Source organism: Pleurodeles waltl, chromosome 8 (assembly GCF_031143425.1).
Source record: "Pleurodeles waltl isolate 20211129_DDA chromosome 8, aPleWal1.hap1.20221129, whole genome shotgun sequence".
NCBI classification, from domain to species: Eukaryota; Metazoa; Chordata; class Amphibia; order Caudata; family Salamandridae; genus Pleurodeles; species Pleurodeles waltl.
In genome coordinates, this window is record NC_090447.1 from 1,482,557,659 (window position 1) to 1,482,573,825 (window position 16,167).

Sequence of the window (16,167 nt, forward strand, 5' to 3'; positions counted from 1 at the left end):
CCTTCCTGCATGCTGAGGGCCAGTCCTGACTCCCTCTCCAGGGTAGAGTCCTCTGAACCTTGATGGTCCCCAGAAGTCTGCACTGCAAATACCTCTTCAGCTCCTGCTTCCATTTGCCAGTGCTTGTTGGTAATCTGGCTGGTCACTGACCGTCCTGCAATGCGGCGACCATTGAGGGACAGCTGGACTTCTTCCTCATCCGACATGCAGGAACTTCACCTCTAGGAGGGCGGGTATCTGCACCACCTAGGCACCTCCAAGGGTGCTGGACTCTGCCCCCTTCCTGTTTAGGTCCTCTGCGTCCGGAATCCATCCCTGGGCTGCACCAGCCTGGTCCATGGGTCGTGAGAGCAGCTGGACAATCCTAGGCTTCCACTGACTTCAGAGAGAGTCCCTTCTCCCCTCTGCATCCGGGTCCCCTGGTGTAGGTACTCCTGTTTTCTGGGTATCCTCGGGTGGGGGCACCCTCCAACCTTTCTCTTGTCTGTTGGTTTCCTCGGGGTCCACTATGAAGGGTACTGAATCACACAAACTCCAATAACTGCTCCTTGTGTTAGCCTGTGGGACGGCTGGGGGGGTAACTACCTTGCACCTGGTCGCTGGGGACGCTTACTGTACTTTCCCCTGGTGTTTTCATACACCCCAACCCCTAGCTAACTACTGCACTTGTCTTGGTTGGGCTCACTATTTCGTATTCGACTTTCTTAGTATATGGTTTGTACCTACCCACCTTCTCTCCCTCCCCCAGCCACCCGGGGGGCCCTGTGTATTTTATGCTATTTCGGTTATTTTCTGTATGCATTGTTTGTAGATATATGTAGATACCAATGCTGGTCTAGTAGTAGTGCTATAATAAACAATCCTTTATTTTTGCAACACTTGTGTGGTTCTTTCTTAAGAGTGAGTTGCTGTCTGACTACTGTGGTATTGCAAGTGCTTTACATTCCTCCTGGATAAGCTTCAGCTGCTTACCTCCGCTATCCCTAGAGAGCTTTTGCTATCTGGATACGTGTTCACTATCACTAAGGATTGGCTGGACTCAGTATAGGGTGCCACACCATAGGTGTAAACCATAAACTGAGCCAGCCTCCTACACGCCATGGCAGACAAACTCAGCTGTCGATGCCTAGCGGTTCACGAGTGGTGTCATTTGGATGTGGTTCAAGGACACTTTTAGCAGTAGGGAGAGCCTTGGTTAGATCTGTTCACTTCCGAAGAGAATGCGCAATGACAGCAGTTTTGTGCGTTGGAGTTTCCAAGGTGGCTGCCGGTTGGAGATGCCTTTTGTCTCCTGTACACCTTTCCACCCATACCACTTCAGCCCAGAGTTCTCAAGAAGATCAAGAATGACCGGGCCAAAGTAATCCTTGTGGTTCTGGACTGCGCACAGAGAGTCTGGTATCCTGAGCTTTTGAGAATGAGCATCAAGCCTCCGAACAAACTGTCCCTTTAGGAGGGTCTTCTGTTGCATCAACAGGGGAAGGTCCTCCACCCAAACCTGTCAACTCTCTGCCTCCTTGCATGGAGATTGAGTCACGGCAGTTGATAGTTTTTGACCTTCCTCCCAAAGTCTGTAAAGTAATGTTGCCGGCCAAGCCATCAAAATGGTATTCATCTGTGGTTGGCACCTGGGCATCTTTCCTACCTTAGGTGGTGACCCCCATCCCATTTGGAGCAATCTGTCATCCTGGCCACCTATCAAAACATCTCACAACAGGGTTTCATCCAAAAAGCAGGAACCCTCTCAGATTCAGGTGTTAAGGCCCTTTGGGGTTAACATGGGTGCCAGCCGTTCTTCCAATGGAACAATTGTTTCCAGGAACGTAGTGGTCTATATGACCTGTCCACTCTCCATGATCCCCAAAATCCTTTTTTGCTTTTTGGATGAAATCCTGTTGCAAGATGTTTTGGCTAGGAATACTTTTACTCTCTTAGGGACGATGTCGGTTACGGACCCCCATGAGGTATGTCTCTGGTGCCTCGACAGACCAGCTGCTGGGCCATGGTGCCGAAAGCTTTGAGGGAGCGCTCCCTAAACCTCATGGCAGCCCAGCAGTCGACTTTAGTCGGCGCGACTCCTCAGAGGTCACAGTCCTGCTCATGGAGGAAGTTGCGTAACAACTCCAGGAGCCCCAAGTCCTCTTCGTCCCATTCGAGGTCCTCGGGGCATTTGGGGAAGAGGCACAGAAATAAATCCAAGCGGACTTCGACTTCGCCATGCCTGTCGGCTGACCAGGTATCCCAGGAATGTCGACGTTCTGCAGAGCAGTTGCTAGGGCGGACTTCGCGCCTCCTCCCCTTTCCGGGGGCTGGAGCAACCCTCACTCAAAGGATTTTTACAAGGCCAAGCACCTTGTTTGTGAGTGGGCTGCCCCCGTGGGTGGGTCTTCGGGCCTGCGGGTCAGCAGGGGCCCCATCGGATTTGACACCGGCGGCTTTGACCTCGGCACCGTTGGGGACCCCAGCGGATCCAGACCGGCGCCGGGATCTCACAGTCAGCCTCCTCTGGTGCCGGGCCCAACATCGACGCTCCCTCCACCATCGGTGCACACTGGTGGTTGCCCCATCCTCATTCCTGATGATCCAGAGCTGGAACAACGTCATACGACTCTGATTCTGACTCGATGGTGCCGACCAGGCCCAGATCAGTGCCTCAGGCTTCATTTGAACCTCCAGGCACAGGTGAGGAGTGGGAGGGGTATGAGGACCCTTTCGAATATGAATTGGAGCAGGATAAGGACTGGTATGAGGATCTAGGAGAAGACAGTGAACTGGATTCTACTCCAGATGCTGGCATGCTCTGACCTCCTTCTGTTGCTACGGAGGAGGGGGCATCTTATGCCATGGTGGTGCGTAGGGTAGCTGAGGTTTTGGACCTAGACTTGCCTACGGTGCCAGTCAGGACTAATCTCCTGACAGAGGTGCTTCAGCCAGAGGGTGCTACATCAGAGCCGATGTTACCTTTCAATGAAGCCCTTACAGATGTCCTTCTGGGGACGTGGTCCATACCCAGCACGTGGGCTCCTGTGAAAAGGACAATCGGCCGCCGCCATCGACCAGCTCCAAACGACTCTAGTTTCCTCACCCAACACCCCGCCCTGGAGAGCTTGTTGGTCCAAGCCTCTACTTCCTGTGGTGCCTTCTCTTCCGCTCCCCCGGATAGAGAATCCAAGAGGCTGAACCAATTTGGAAAGAAGATGTTTTCTTTCTCCAGCCTGGAATTGACGTCGGTAAACATCTCTTGCCTATTGGGCGTTTTTTCCCATACTTTATGGGATATGGTGGCACAAGTGCTGCCCCAGGTCCTGGGGGACATACAGGACACTCTCACCCAGGCTGTCAAGGATGGGAGCGATGCAACCAAGTTTACCATCAGGTGTGGTTTGGACACGATCGACTCGCTGGGCAGAGCGATTTCTTCTACAGTGGCCCTCTGACGCCACGCCTGTATGCGTAACACTGGCTTTTTGGGGGATGTCCAGTCAAACTTGATGGACATGCCTTTTGATGGCTCATGCCTTTTTGGTTAGAAGGCAGACTCTGCTCTTGAGAGATTCAAGGATTCTCGAGCTACGGCCAGATCCTTGGGCCTCTCAGCGCCTGCTCGCCATTAGTCTGCCTATCGCCCCTTTTGAGACGTCAGAAGGGGTGCGGTACCACGCCAACCACAAGTTAGCCACCGTCTCCGGCTTCACAGCATCCCGTGCGAAGACAAGGTCATGGTACCTTCAGACCCAGAGGGTCTAGCCAGAGGTGAGCCACCACCCAGCCCTCTTCTTCTGCAATGCCCAGACCCTCCTAGTATGGTTGTGCAAGACCATGACCGTCTAGTTGGAGGGAGGATTCAATTTCATCTCCCTCACTGGCGGTCCATAATATCGGACAAATGGGTCTTGCAGATCATACAGAAGGGCTCTTCCCTCCCCTTCCAGTCTTTTCCTCCCTTTATCCCTACGGTAAAAGAACGGCTGATGGAGGATCATTTGATCTTTCTCTGCAAGGAAGTTACAGCTCTCTTGACAAAGGGAGCCATAGAAAGGGTCCTGATGTCAGAAGTAGGCAGTGGTTGTTATTCCCGCTACTTTCTGATCCCTAAGAAGCACAAGGGTTTTCGCCCTATTTTGGATTTAAGGGACGTCAATCTCTTCCTCAAAAAGGAGAAATTCAAGATGCTCACTCTTGCTCAGGTCTTATCTGCCCTAGACCAAAGAGACTGGATTGTAGCGTTGGACTTGCAGGATGCATATTTTCACATCCCTATCGTTACTTGCGGTTCAAGGTAGGCCATGAGCACTTTTAGTTTACTGTGCGCCCCTTCGGTCTCACGAGTGCCCCTCAGTCTTCCCATACCTTGAGGACTGGCTGTTGAAGGCTCCTGCGCCTTAGGCTCTCGTCACCCACCGTCAGACTACAGCGGACCTCCTGCATTCGCTTGGGTTCACTATAAATGTGCTGAAGTTACACCTGACTCCTTCTCAGAAGCTCTCTTTCATCTGAGCTGTTCTGGACACAGTGCAGTTTCGGGCCTATCCTCCCAAGCAACAAGTACAGGATATTCAGGTTATGATACAGATGTTTCGGCCTCTATCCTGGATTTCGGTGAGACAGACTCTGAGGCTGTTGGGACTCATTGCTTCCTGCATCCTGTTAGTCAAACATGCCAGATGGCATATGAGGGCTCTGCAATAGGACCTGAAGTTCCAGTGGGCACAGCATCAGGGAATTCTTACCGACACGGTTCAGATCTCAGAGGGAACTGTAAAAGACAGTCGGTGGTGGTTGGAGAATTGCAGTTGGGTCAAAGGCAGACTCCTCTCCCTTCACCAACCAGATCTCACAGTAGTGACAGATCACTCACTTCTGCGATGGGGCATGTTCATGGACAACACCACAGCAATATGGTACTGCAACAAGCAGGGGGGTGTGGGGTCGTGGATCCTTTGTCAAGAGGCTCTGAGTCTCTGAACATGGCTGGAACAGCAGGGCATAACCCTGGTAGTTCAACACCTGGCAGGTTCTCTGAACGCCAGGGCAGAAAAACTCAGCTGTCGATGCCTAGCGGATCACAAATGGTATGTCCATCCTGAGGTGACACAAGGACTCTTTCAGCAGTGGGGAGAGCCTTGGTTAGATCTGTTAGCCTCCGCAGAGAATGCACAATCTCAGCAGTATTGCGCGTTGGAGTTTCCAAGGTGGCAATTGTTCTGCAAAGCTTTTCATTGCGAGTGGAATTGAGGCCTCCTATACGCATTTCCCCCCATATCACTTCTGCCGAGAGTGCTCAAGAATATCAAGAACGACCGGGCTAAAGTCATCTTAGTGGCTCCGGATTGGGCATGAAGAGTCTGGTATCCTGAGCTTCTGAAAATGAGCATCAATCCTCTGATCAGGCTGCCCCTTCAAGAGGATCTTCTGTCGCAGCAGCAGGGGAGGGTTCTCCACCGTAACCTGTCAACTCTGCGCCTTCATGTGTGGAGATTGAGCAGTGGCAGTTGATGGCTTTTGACCTTCCTCCCGAAGTCTGTAAGGTTATTTTGACAGCCAGGCGTCCCTCCACTAAAACGGTATACTCCTGCGTTGGAAACGCTTTGTATATTATTATACAGAAAGGTCTATTGACCCTCTTTCTGCTTCTCTTTCTGACAATCTTCTCTTCATTCTGTCTCTAGCCCAGCAGGATTCTACCTTAGGGACTTTAAAGGGCTATCTTTCTGCCTTATCAACATTTCTTCGGCTGCCTGACCAGCCTTCTCTGTTTAAATCCCCCAGTGTACATAGATTCCTCAAAGGGCTTGTACATATGTTTCTCCCTACTCCCCTTATTATGCCTCAGTGGGACTTAAATCTTGTTGTCACATTTCTCATATGTGCTCCCTTCGATCCTTTGCACAACTGCCCACCATCAAGACAGCCTTTTTAGTGGCAATAACATCTGCCAGGAGGGTGAGTGAGATGCAAGTCCTGTCATCAAAGCCACTGTATCTCACTATCAATCCAGATAAAGTGGCTCTGCGAACTCGTGCCTCTTTCCTTCCCAAGGTGGTGACCCCATTTGATCTGGGTCAGGACATCACCCTGCCCACATTCTTTGCCCCACCGCATCCATCTAAAGAGGAGGAGCGACTCCATCGACTGGACCCAAAAAGAGCTTTGTCGTTCTACCTTGACCGCACAAGAGTTCTGGGTGGATGACCAACTCTTTGTGGGGTATGTTGGAGCAAACAAGTGTCGGGCAGTGCAGAAGCAAACCATTTCGCGCTGGGTCGTTCTCTGCATTAAGATATGCTATGCACTGGCTAAGAGGCAGCCTGCTGAGGGCTTGCAAGCTCATTCTACCATGGGCAAAGCTGCTACTACTCCGGTAGCTTGAGGCGTACCAGTCCTGAAGATCTGTCAGGCGGTAACGTGGGCGTCTTTGCACACCTTTGCGAAACATTACTGCCTGGACAGTCAGGGACAAGTACTTTGCCCATTCAGTCCTACAGGAATTTTTAGTGTAGTAGAGGTATCCACAGCCCACCGCCAAGAGGTTATGGCTTGGGTATCTATTCAACTGTAAGGAATCTGCAGGTAGAAGTCTCTATCAGATGAACATGTTACTTACCTTTGGTAACACATTATCTGGTAGAGACTCTAGCTGCAGATTCCTTACACTCACCCATGCCTCCCCGCTCTGTGGATATGTCTAGTAGGGTTAGGGGTTATCCTTTTTCAGGGCCCTAGTTTTGCACAGACAAATGTTGGTTCTATGCATGACTGCGCTTCTGGCGTGGAACTTTTGTGGATAAAAGAACTGACGTATGCACACCGAGGTGGTGTCTATATAGACAGTGACATCACAGACTGCTTCAACGATGCTGATGAAGCCACGCGGAGCTGGATGACGCACGCAACAGCAGGGTATTGCTCAGCAAAAAGATTCTGGTTTCGAAGCTGACGCCAGGGAATTCAAAGGTAAGGAATCTGCAGCTAGATAGTCTCTCTACCAGATAATGCGTTTCCGAAGGTAAGTAACTTGTTCTTTAAGCATCATTTGTAAAATCCCCAATTTTCTATTTGTAAAAGTGCTAAAAGGGCACAATCCTTCCTGTCTGTACCACATGGATATGGATATTCCCATTTTAGATGTTTCAGGGCCAGTCCACAAATGCATGCAAGAGTATGCAAAGTAGTACTTCAGAGGTACTTAATGAGCTAATTATTGCCTTTGGATTATCACCCTATATCTTGCTAGAGTCCTCACCGCCCTCCAGTTGGTGCCGCAAACAGGCTGTTGTCCTCACTTCCGGCAGACCCACCATTCCTAGAGTCACGTGGCGCCACTTGGGGTACTGCACATCTGTTACCTCAGGAAATAAATGTCCTGATCCACTCTGGCTTCTAGGGGAAACCATGTGAGCAATCTCTTAGGGCACTATGCTATTGTTCAGTGGAAATACCCTTTTCTAAGGTCAAGTGACCTTCTGGTAATGGTAATGCCTCCACCATGCCTCTTACCTAGAAGCATGGTGACTGCGATTAAAGAAGCTTGTTTTCTTTGTTTCCAGCTTGCTTTTGCTCGTCATTTTGAACGTGAGTCTCTTCTTTAAACTGGCGACGATTGAACATGCAGCCCAGTCATTCCACCGTGTTCAAGTCCACGAAGATGGTGCTACAAAGTAAGTCAAACTACACTTTTTCCCTTTTCTTTTCTAGGAAACAGCCTGCATTTTCGCAATCCTGTAGATTTTGTAGGAATGTACTTATGCAACAGAATCCCTCCATTCGCAACTAAAAGTTAAACAGCTGATAATATTTTTGTTTTACTTAGAGGTGGGTGATCTACTGAAAGCGCAAGACTGGCTCAAGTCCTAGAACTTCCAGCCCAAAACGAGCCGAGCTTCTCAGTGGGTTCTGCCTTCCTCCCTCTCTCCACCCTCATACACACCGAGTTAAAAGGAAATCATTAACACTGGCAGTAGAAATAAAAAACAAAAAGATACCCATTTAGTGTCTGATTTGCACAAAGTGAAACTAGAAACCGCGATTATTCCCAGCTTTGCTTGTGAACCAAATTGTGTGATTTTAATCAAATATTTTATTTTACCAATCATCCTTTTTCTTCATTATCGCATAGGAAAGCACAGTTGGGAATATTTTACACAAACAACCACAAGCTCACAAGAGCCCAATCAATCAAAAAATGTATTAAGTGCGCTACTCACCCGGAAGGGTCTCAAGGCGCTGTGGTGGGTGGGAGAGAGGGGGGGATGCAGTTTTACTGCTCAAAAAGCCATGTCTTTAGGTGCTTTCTGAAAGTCGGGAGGTCCTGGGTCTTGCGTAGGTTGTTGGGGAGAGCTTCCAGGTCTTGGGGGCAAGGTAGGAGAAGGATCTGCCTCCGGAGGTGGTGCGTTGGATGCGGGGGACTGTGGCGAGGGCGAGGTGAGCAGAGCGGAGGAGTTGAGTGGGTGCGTGGAAGTTCACTCGTTCGTTGAGGTAGGCTGGTCCAGTGTTGTGGAGGGATTTGTAGGCGTGGATGAAGATTTTGAAGACAATCCTTTTTCTGATGGGCAGCCAGTGAAGGGTTCTGAGGTGAGCGGAAATGTGTTTGTGGCGTGGGAGGTTGAGGATGAGGCGTGCGGCTGTGTTCTGGATACGCTGGAGTTTCTGCTGAAGCTTGGCTGTGGTACCAGCGTAGAGGGCGTTTACATAATCTAATATGCTGATGATGAGTGCATTGGTGATGTTTTTTCTGGTTTCTTTTGGAATCCATTTGAAGGTCTTCCGTAGCATGCGAAGGGTGTTGAAACAGGAGGATGATATGGTGTTGATTTGCTGGACCCTGGAGAGAGATGAGTCTAAGATGATGCCGAGGTTGCGTGCGTGGTTGGAGGGTGTTGGGGTGGTCCGAGGGCGGTGGGCCACCAGGAGTTGTCCCATACTGTCTTGTTGGGGCAGAAGATGATGATTTCTGTTTTGTTGGAGTTGAGTTTGAAGTGGCTTGCAGTCATCCTTCTGGCGGTGTCGAGGAGTCCGGCGTAGAGGTTTGTCTTGGCAGTGGAAGGGTTCCTGGTGAGGGAGATGACGAGCTGGGTATCATCTGCGTACGAGATGATGGTGATTACGTGGGGGTGTGGATGTTGGCGAGCGGGGCCATGTAAATGTTGAACAGGGTAGGGCTGAGGGAGGACCCTTGGGGGACCCCGTACATGATCTTGGTTGCTGGGGACTGGAAGGAAGGGAGGTGGACCTTCTGGGTTCTTTCGGCGAGGAAAGCCCACAGGAGCTATTAGAAAAATATTAAATTCACTAAATTTTTAAATATGTGACTGAGCCACTCTCAGCCAGAGCACATCTAAAACGACTAATAAGTAGAACAAGGAGAGTTACCAGGGAAACACCAAGAGCACAAAGAACATACAGAGACACAGACAGTCCAAAATGGAAAATAAAACAATTACACATACTATGATTCTTACTGCATGACAATGAATATAACAACCGTCTATGCATGCAACTAACAGTAACTTACGAATCCTAACCAAAAGCAACACATTATACTAATATACAATATACATGGACAGTACCACAACATAAATGTCCCTTTAATATATGCACTATTACTAAAGAACCAAAGCACAGCTTATAACAAACTCTTAACACTAATCAAAACAAAAATGTAATAATTACAATCCCAAATATTTATTATTGATTTTGAACAAGCAATGATTTCCACAATTTCAAAAGTGTACAACCAGCAATACAAGGGCGGTACTTCCATTGCAATCAAAATACGTGGAGACAAGTACTAAAAACAAATCTATACTTAGCACAGAATACACTACAAATGCAGAATTTCCATACAAAGCAAAAGAAATGAATAAGATTAGCCTATGTCACTTTCACGGAAGTAACTAAACACTGTGACATGTCCATACTACTAAAGAAATGGCACACTTCCTTCAAAGAAACATTTGGAACAAGCCACCCTTAATGCTACCAATTCTACAGATATTCAAAAAAGGAAGACACAACAAGAACTAAAGCAAGCACGATCCCAACCACAATTGAAACAAAAAATAACCTAATTGAAACCAAAAGAATCCAAACAAACCAATAAGGGCCCACGATGCTAACAATAAAAAAAAAAAAAAAAATGAAAGCAATTTGCTTTTCTAAAACAATCACAATACCAAACAGAGATCAAAAAACTACACAATATAACAAAATTAAATTTCCACATAATTCCAAAAAACTAAATATAAACAACACAATACGATAAATAATTCCAACGTAACAAATAAATATTATACAAACTGCACTTAAATCACACTTTTGTAACTGAAGTCCTCCATAGACAATGACATCCAAAAACACATAATCCATCAAAATGTGTTGAATATATTGGTCCAAACAATGCAAAAATACAGATAAAAAATATAAGCCATCCATATCGACCATATAAAAACCAGGGAGGCCCTAAAAAAAACAGAGAAACCTACAATAAAAAAAAATTCCATGAAAACTGCAAAAAACAAGAAATAATAAAAATCCCAAATATTTTTGCTTGTAAGGAAAAAGTTAAATGCACCCCCATTGAAAAATAAAAGTTAAATTTTAATGTAAAAAAAAAACTGTAAAATAAAACATAGAAAAGCCCCACTCAAAATAAACATGCTAACACATAGGTCAGAATCCCTGAAAGAAAGGTTGAAAAACAACATATTTCATTACTATAAAAATATATATTAAATAAAATACAGTTAGTTACATTACATGTAACTTGAACAACTATGGTAAGACCTCATACTCTAACCATAACCTAAAACTCACATTAACATAATATGCTAATCTTAATAGCAATCTAGCACCTCCTCTGCCCCTACATGTGACAGCTTTACAAAATACATACTAGTTAGGCTAGAACAGAAATCACTAACCTGCAGAGTCGCCGGAGGGCATAAACAAAGAAAACAGGCTACAAAATAAAGCAAGCTGTAAAAAAATGTTAACAAAACGTCGTAATAATTGTAATAAGGAAAACACTTTCAGACTATACTGTAGAAACCATTGCAGTGAAATAAATGCAAGTATTGAATAGGTTTTCTAAAAATGTAGAAAATGCTTAATATTGTAAATATATCTACGTTTTAAAAAGTCTTATAAGGAAATGTAAAAATAATGAAAAATAATTCAAAGTATTCAATATATACATATATATAAGTATGAAAATATAAAATAAAATATAAACATTGTTTTCAGAAAGTGACCAACAAAATACATGTAAATTGTATGAAAGACTGAACAAAAATATATATGCATACAAATACATTTTTATTCATACAAGACATAAAATGTTATAAAAAAAAAAAAAAATCAGTAATAAATATTAAAATAAACTGTCTTAGTTTAATGAAAAAAGAAATGTGAAAATATTACATTAAAATGTGTGTATCTCTGTATATGCATAGATTTAGATATACCCACACATACATGCAAAGTCATATTTAAACATTTTAGGCAAGCACATATATTTATGCACACACAGACTTTCTATTATCACCCTTTTTGTAGATGGCCTCATCAGTTTCAACTATGGCTCAATGTGTGCCCCCCTAAAAATCACTCTTAAAGACACCCACTGAGAGACTCAAGTGAAAAGAGGCTAGTTCTGCAGAAAGCGGTCACTTAAGTTGAATAACAGTAGGGACCGAGAGAGAATTCTCTGCCTTCATAAGTCAGAAGACCCCTATCTAAGATAGTGGAATATGGCCACCTTGCAGTTAACAGGGACAATCTGTGGCGCAGCGTGGTTGAGCCCAGGTCAAAGCTATAAAATGGTGCAGCAACCACAGCACCCTTTGAAAATGTGGGGACAGCGGTGGCTGCTGCAAATCTCGATAGGAGGGTGGGGGGTAATGAAGGGGATGGGAGAAGAACAAAAAAAATAATAACAATAAAAGGCACTTAACTTCCGCCGCCGCCGACTCCTGCCGCCTTGCTCATCACTCCTCTTCTTGTGGTGTCCCAGCATTCACTGGGACACCAGCACAGGCTCCCCAGCAACCCTGGCACTGCTTTCAAGCTAAAGCTAGCATGAAAGCAGCATCAGGGTTGGTCACTGCCGCTCAGACACAGCCCTGAGGTCTATGCAGTTTCCCCACCCCAGCTGTGTACAGCTGGGTTGGAGAAACTTAAGTGTGCATGTGTGTTTGGCCGGCCTAAGACGACCGGCCAAACACACATGCGCACTTACGTGCACTCTGTACTCTTTCCCACCTCCTGTGTCCCAGCCCCGCCCCTGTTCTGCTGGCTGAGCCAGCAGATGAAAAATTAAACGACAGTGGAACTATAGTTTCATTTTTTATCTCCTGGCTCTTGGCCAGGGTGGCAACGCTCCTCTGGAATTGCGGAGGAGCCGCCCCTGTGTGGAGATCCAGAGGAGAGGGTCGAAATGATGAGTAATGTAAGGAAACACACTTTCCTGACCATGATTGGTCATCCCTTGCGAACTCTACTTAGAACAAGTTGGCACAGCAGAGAACCACCACAAAGATCCATAATTGCTGTTGTGGAACTACAGAGAAATGCTGTAGAAGTGCTGCTGAACACTTTGTGCGAATGTATTTCCAGAAGGAGAGCAGGCACTTTATTAGATATTAACAGGCTGTGAGCCTGGTTTCCTGTGTAGTAAAGTGTAGCACGAATATAGCAGACATGCATGCGTGCCATGGCATGCACGCAGGCGAACACAGCAATAAGCCTTCCGGCACCCAGACACAAACATGAAAAACAACAAATATTCTGACACCCTTGCACACTGAGGCACACAGGTGACTATACATAGACACATGCATACAGCCAAACAAACACTTTCACACAATCAGATCTTATGTGAACAGTGAATGCACGTGTTGATGGATAGAAGCCTGGGTGAACACATGTTTGGCTAAGAGTAATGCAGAGGTTAATGAATTGATATATTTATGGGTATTTACAGACATAGGAATACATGTCTGTGGATGGGTATATGGGTGCAAGTGGGTGGATGAATGAATGGGTGTGAATGGGTACATAGGTGCAAGTGGGTGGATGAATGCATGGGTGTGAATGGGTACATAGGTGCAAGTCAGTGAATGAAAGCATGGGTGAGTGAACAATCTGTTCTGTGGCTGTGGATAGGTGAGTAGATGGATGTGAGTCAGTCATTGTGTGGGGGTGAACAGATGCTTGGGTCATTGTTACATCAAAGCAGGTGAATGAATGTAAATAAGTATGGGTGTGCATGGGTGGATGGATACATCAAGGTGTGGATGACTAAATAGATGAGTGGGTGGATAGGCACATCCTTTGTCTCTCCCTCCTCCTAAAAGAGCAGATCTCCAGCAAGTAAAATGCAAAGGCAAATGGCTTCCTTTCTGCTGAATGTTGCATACATCTGGAACCTAGAAACCAGAACCACTCAAACTTTCTCTGTAAAAATGCTTCATACGAATAGTTGCTAGAAGGGCATTTGTATTTTGTCTGCTTGCTACTTGAAGGGTGAATACTCGGAAAGCCATGATTAATACAACTGCTGCAGTGGGGACGCCTCAAAAAACAAAAAACACATACAGCAGTCCAGTGATACAGGCACTGCTCTGTTCTTTAACATAAACAATTACACAGGTGAAAGCCCCCAACATGGCTGCGTTCAAGGAGGAAATGTCATCACCATAAAGCAACTGTGTAGGAAAGTACCCCTTTTGGCATGGTTGTTCCCCCCCTCCCCCACACTTTTTGCCTGGTATTTGATGCTGACTTGATTGAGAGTGTGCTGGGATCCTTCTAACCAGGCCCCAGCACCAGTGTTCTTTCCCACAAATTGTACCATTGGTTCCACTATTGGCACACCCCTGGCACACAGCTAAGTCCCTTGTAAAAGGTACCCATGTTACCAAGGGCTCTGTGGCCAGGGAAGGTCCCCAAGGGCTGCAGCATTTATAATGCCACCCTGGGGACCCCTCACTAAGCACATGCACACTGTCACCTTTGTCTTTTTCTCCCCGCCAGCACACAAAGCTGCAAAGGCAGTGTGCATGTGCTTGGTGAGGGGTCCCCCAGGGTGGCACAGTATATGATGCAGCCCTAAGGGACCCTCCCTGGTCACAGGGCCCTTGGTATTGGTACCTTTTACATAGGACTTAGTTGTGTGCCAGGGGTGTGCCAATTGTGGAACAATGGTACAGTTTTAGGGAAAGCACACAGGTGCTGGGGTCTGGTTAGCTGGATACCAGCACACACTCAATCAAGTCACCATCAGATATCATGCAAAAAGTGGGGGTTACTGCAAACAAAGGGCCAGTTTCCTACACTCACCCACCGGAATTCACAAATGGCATGCTTCATCATTGGGTCGGCACTCAAACACCTAATGTGCCTGAATGTGCTCAACCTCTTCATGGTGGGAGTACTCGAAATGAAATTGTAAGTGGGATCTGTGAAATGTGTTTTAAAATTACCTCTGATATCCCAAAGTGGTTTTATTGGATATCCAGGACTTGGGGTAAGGTTATAAGAACTAAGGGATGTCCCCGACATCATCTGTGTGATCATAACTCTTGACGCACAGGGGGAACCCCCTCAGGGTATTTCAAAAAGTGCACTTATCTGCAGTATAAAAAACTCTGTGACCATATTTGGTTATAATGGATCAATTTTGCAACAGTGCAGCCACACAAACCATCATGTATCTACAATGAATGTATGTCCACCTGTACATTTAGGGTTCAAACCTTATAGGGATTGTGATGTGCAAATGACCATTACAGATTCCACAATATCTCTTTGTGGTGTCTGGATTTAGGCCACAATACAAAGACATGCGACTTCTGCCTCAGCATGCACCCCAAAGCTATTAAAGAAGGGGAGGCCAAGTTTGTTTGTGGCTCAAGCCTGTGATGCCCCTGGGCCCAAGGCCGATCTTGCCCAATAACTGCATTTCCTTCTTTTCTATTGTCATAATAGTTGAGGGATAAACACCAAAAACACAATAAGTGGAAAAAGCAATATCCGTTGCCTTCTAAAGGGAGGTCTGTGCACCTCTCCCCTCCTTCGTGAGAATCCTCCACAGAACCAGAGCTGGTCATCATCCCCATGCAGGATAACCAGGCAGTCTCCCTCCATCACAGTGCCCCCAATGATGACTCCTCCACATTTCACCATGCGCACTACCCTGAGCTTCTGACTCCAGACATGGATCTGAGATCATTCTTTTATGCAACGTTCAAGATGTTCTGGAAGGCTTCAGTCCCCTCTGGGACTCCTATGGGCCCTATGGTACCCTTTAGGATGTCTTATGGGTTCGTGCCGGTAGGTCCATCTCTGACTTCAGTCAGCTCCATGCCTTCAGCATTTCAGACTGCGCAGACAGTGACCATTTCACAAACACAACCAGATACGGTACTACAACACACTGTAACCTATGCTGCCTCTGAGACTAATGTCCATCACCCCTCTAACGCTGCTGCCCAGACCCATGACACTACTTTGTTGGACACAGCTCATATGGTGCTTTGCCACCTTCCAGACCATTTGAAACAACACTTTTTAGAGGTGCTGAAATGTGAACAAAATGCTCCAAGGCATATATTCAGAGCTGGATTTCATATGGCTGATTCAGTTGCACAAACTATAGGCTTACTGCGATGCATGGCTAAGGTCTTCAGGCTTCAACTATGTCCAAGCTACCCTGATGGACTTTCCATTTGACGGAGCTAAGCAATTTAGAGAAAAGGCTGATTCAGCCTTTTAACACTTTATGGTGAGTAGGGCTATGGCTCATTCATTTGGGTTGAAGATTCCCCTGAAAGACCATCAGCAGATCCAGAGATTATTTGGGGCCTGCTCCTCTAAGCGCCTCTTCCCCTGCCCCGGTAAAAAGATCTATTTTGCCCTTGTCAGAGCATATGAGGCCTGTGGAGTGGTGGGTGTCGTCTTTTCTACAGGCCTGGAAGGCAATAACTTTGAACCAGTGGGTCTTTCTGATAATAGAAAGAGGGTATCCTTCCAGTCGGTCCCACCCTAGATCTCTTCCCAGCAGTAGCTTCAGGCTGAAGACTATCTCTGCACCCTGCATCAGGAGGTGGCAGGCCTACTGCAGAAAGGAGTAGCGGAGACGGAACCACAACGGGAAATTGGCCAGGGATG

The 16,167-nt window shown here is 46.5% G+C and overlaps 1 protein-coding gene across 3 annotated transcripts in view; it reads left to right on the forward strand.

Annotated features, from left to right (window-relative positions):
- GRAMD1C (GRAM domain containing 1C) overlaps nt 1-16,167 on the forward strand; it is a 1,284,216-nt gene that overhangs the window by 1,225,323 nt on the left and 42,726 nt on the right. For all 3 annotated transcript variants that reach the window (XM_069202670.1, XM_069202671.1, XM_069202672.1), the window contains one exon: nt 7,548-7,658. In XM_069202670.1, coding sequence (XP_069058771.1) covers nt 7,548-7,658 — 111 coding nt within the window. The remainder of the gene's footprint in view (nt 1-7,547; nt 7,659-16,167) is intronic.